The following is a 1,531-nucleotide window of genomic DNA, read 5'->3' as shown; positions in this document are numbered from 1 at the left end:
CCTCCTGTCTCCTAGTTCCGCTGGAGATGGGCGTGTTTCTTCGGGAACACCTGAACTACTGGTACAGCCTGAAGGCCTACTACCTGGCCAAGACCATGGCCGACGTCCCCTTCCAGGTGCGTGAGCGAGGGGCGTGTGTTTGAAGAGGGGCGGGGGTCTCCCTCGCACCCTGTAGGACAGGGCGGGAAACGCCGCGTCCCCTGAGCGTGACGGGCCCCATGCTTCCAGATCATGTTCCCCGTGGCCTACTGCAGCATCGTGTACTGGATGACGTCACAGCCGTCCGACGCCCTGCGGTTCGTCCTGTTTGCCGCGCTGGGCACCATGACCTCGCTGGTGGCACAGTCCCTGGGCCTGCTGATCGGGGCTGCCTCCACGTCCCTGCAGGTACCAGCCTAGGGGACATCGCGGGACAGGCTCTGCTGGGCTCAGCGCCACCCCGACTCCTGATCCCGCCCCCGCTTCCTGCCCCCAGGGCAGGACTCACCTGGTCCTGGCCAGTCAGGACTGGCAGGTGCCCCTGTGTGGTGCTTGGTGTCTGCCAAGCGCTGCGCTGTCCCCACCTCACAGGTGGGGCCACTGAGGCCCAAAGAGGCAGTGTGATTGGGTCATGCAGGGTCAGGCAGCTGGCTCAGAGGCCACGTTCTGTTTTGTTGCCTTGGGGGACCCCTTGACCATCCCTTTGCCACCCCCATGGCACCCCCATGTTCCCACCCCACCTAAGTCCCTCCACGTGCCCTTCCTGGACACCTGCGCTGCCCTGCCCCCCGACCCGCCGAACCCCTGTGCGTTTGCAGTTCCGCAGCTCCGTGGCTTCAGGGGGCCGGCTCAGGCCTTTCCTTAAAACAAAGCCAGACCTGTGGTGAATCACGAAACCTCAAAGCGAGCGGCTCGCACCCCAAACCAGACACTTCTGTGCCGCCCTCGTAAGACACATCCTGAAAACCGGTCCTTCCCTGTCCAGGAATGTGGCCTTCGGGGCCACCTGAGGAGGAAGCTGGGTCGGACAATAAGCTCTCTCTGTGTCACCCCTGCAGGTGGCGACCTTCGTGGGTCCTGTGACCGCCATCCCCGTCCTCCTCTTCTCGGGATTCTTCGTCAGCTTCGACACCATCCCGGCCTACCTGCAGTGGATGTCCTACATCTCCTACGTCAGGTAGTGCGCGCGAGGCTCTCCCACTGGGGGCTTTACGGTCGCACGGGGAAGGGGCCTGTCATTCACGTGCAGATGCTCACGGAAGCCACGGCTCGGCCGTCGGCTAAATGCCGGCAGGGTCCTCCCATCAAGAATCCAAGGGGATCGGCGACTTCTAGCTTTTCCTAGTTTTCTGTGCCCCCTGTCACCGTCATGGCCACAGCCACACACGCACGGGGGAAGCGCAGTGACCCAGGCCCCAAAGAGGCCCGGGATGGGGGGGGGGGGCGCATTCTGGTGCATTTGGGGAGCGTTTCCACCTTAGGCACGTCCTTCCTCTCCGAAGCAAGGGGTGCTCCCACCACGCTTCCGATCACTCCAAACCCTGGAACGAAC

The 1,531-nt window shown here is 63.6% G+C and overlaps 1 protein-coding gene across 1 annotated transcript in view; it reads left to right on the top strand.

Moving 5' to 3' along the window:
* Nucleotides 1-1,446, top strand: part of ABCG1 (ATP binding cassette subfamily G member 1) — a 49,836-nt gene extending 48,390 nt beyond the window's left edge. The window contains exons 11-13 of the mRNA XM_023538197.1: nucleotides 16-116; nucleotides 229-387; nucleotides 1,038-1,446. Coding sequence (XP_023393965.1) covers nucleotides 16-116; nucleotides 229-387; nucleotides 1,038-1,160 — 383 coding nt within the window. The 3' untranslated portion in view covers nucleotides 1,161-1,446. The remainder of the gene's footprint in view (nucleotides 1-15; nucleotides 117-228; nucleotides 388-1,037) is intronic.
* Nucleotides 1,447-1,531: the final 85 nt, after the last annotated feature.

This window comes from Pteropus vampyrus, unplaced genomic scaffold (assembly GCF_000151845.1).
Source record: "Pteropus vampyrus isolate Shadow unplaced genomic scaffold, Pvam_2.0 Scaffold214, whole genome shotgun sequence".
Taxonomy (NCBI): Eukaryota; Metazoa; Chordata; class Mammalia; order Chiroptera; family Pteropodidae; genus Pteropus; species Pteropus vampyrus.
This window is presented reverse-complemented; position numbering and strand designations above follow the sequence as displayed.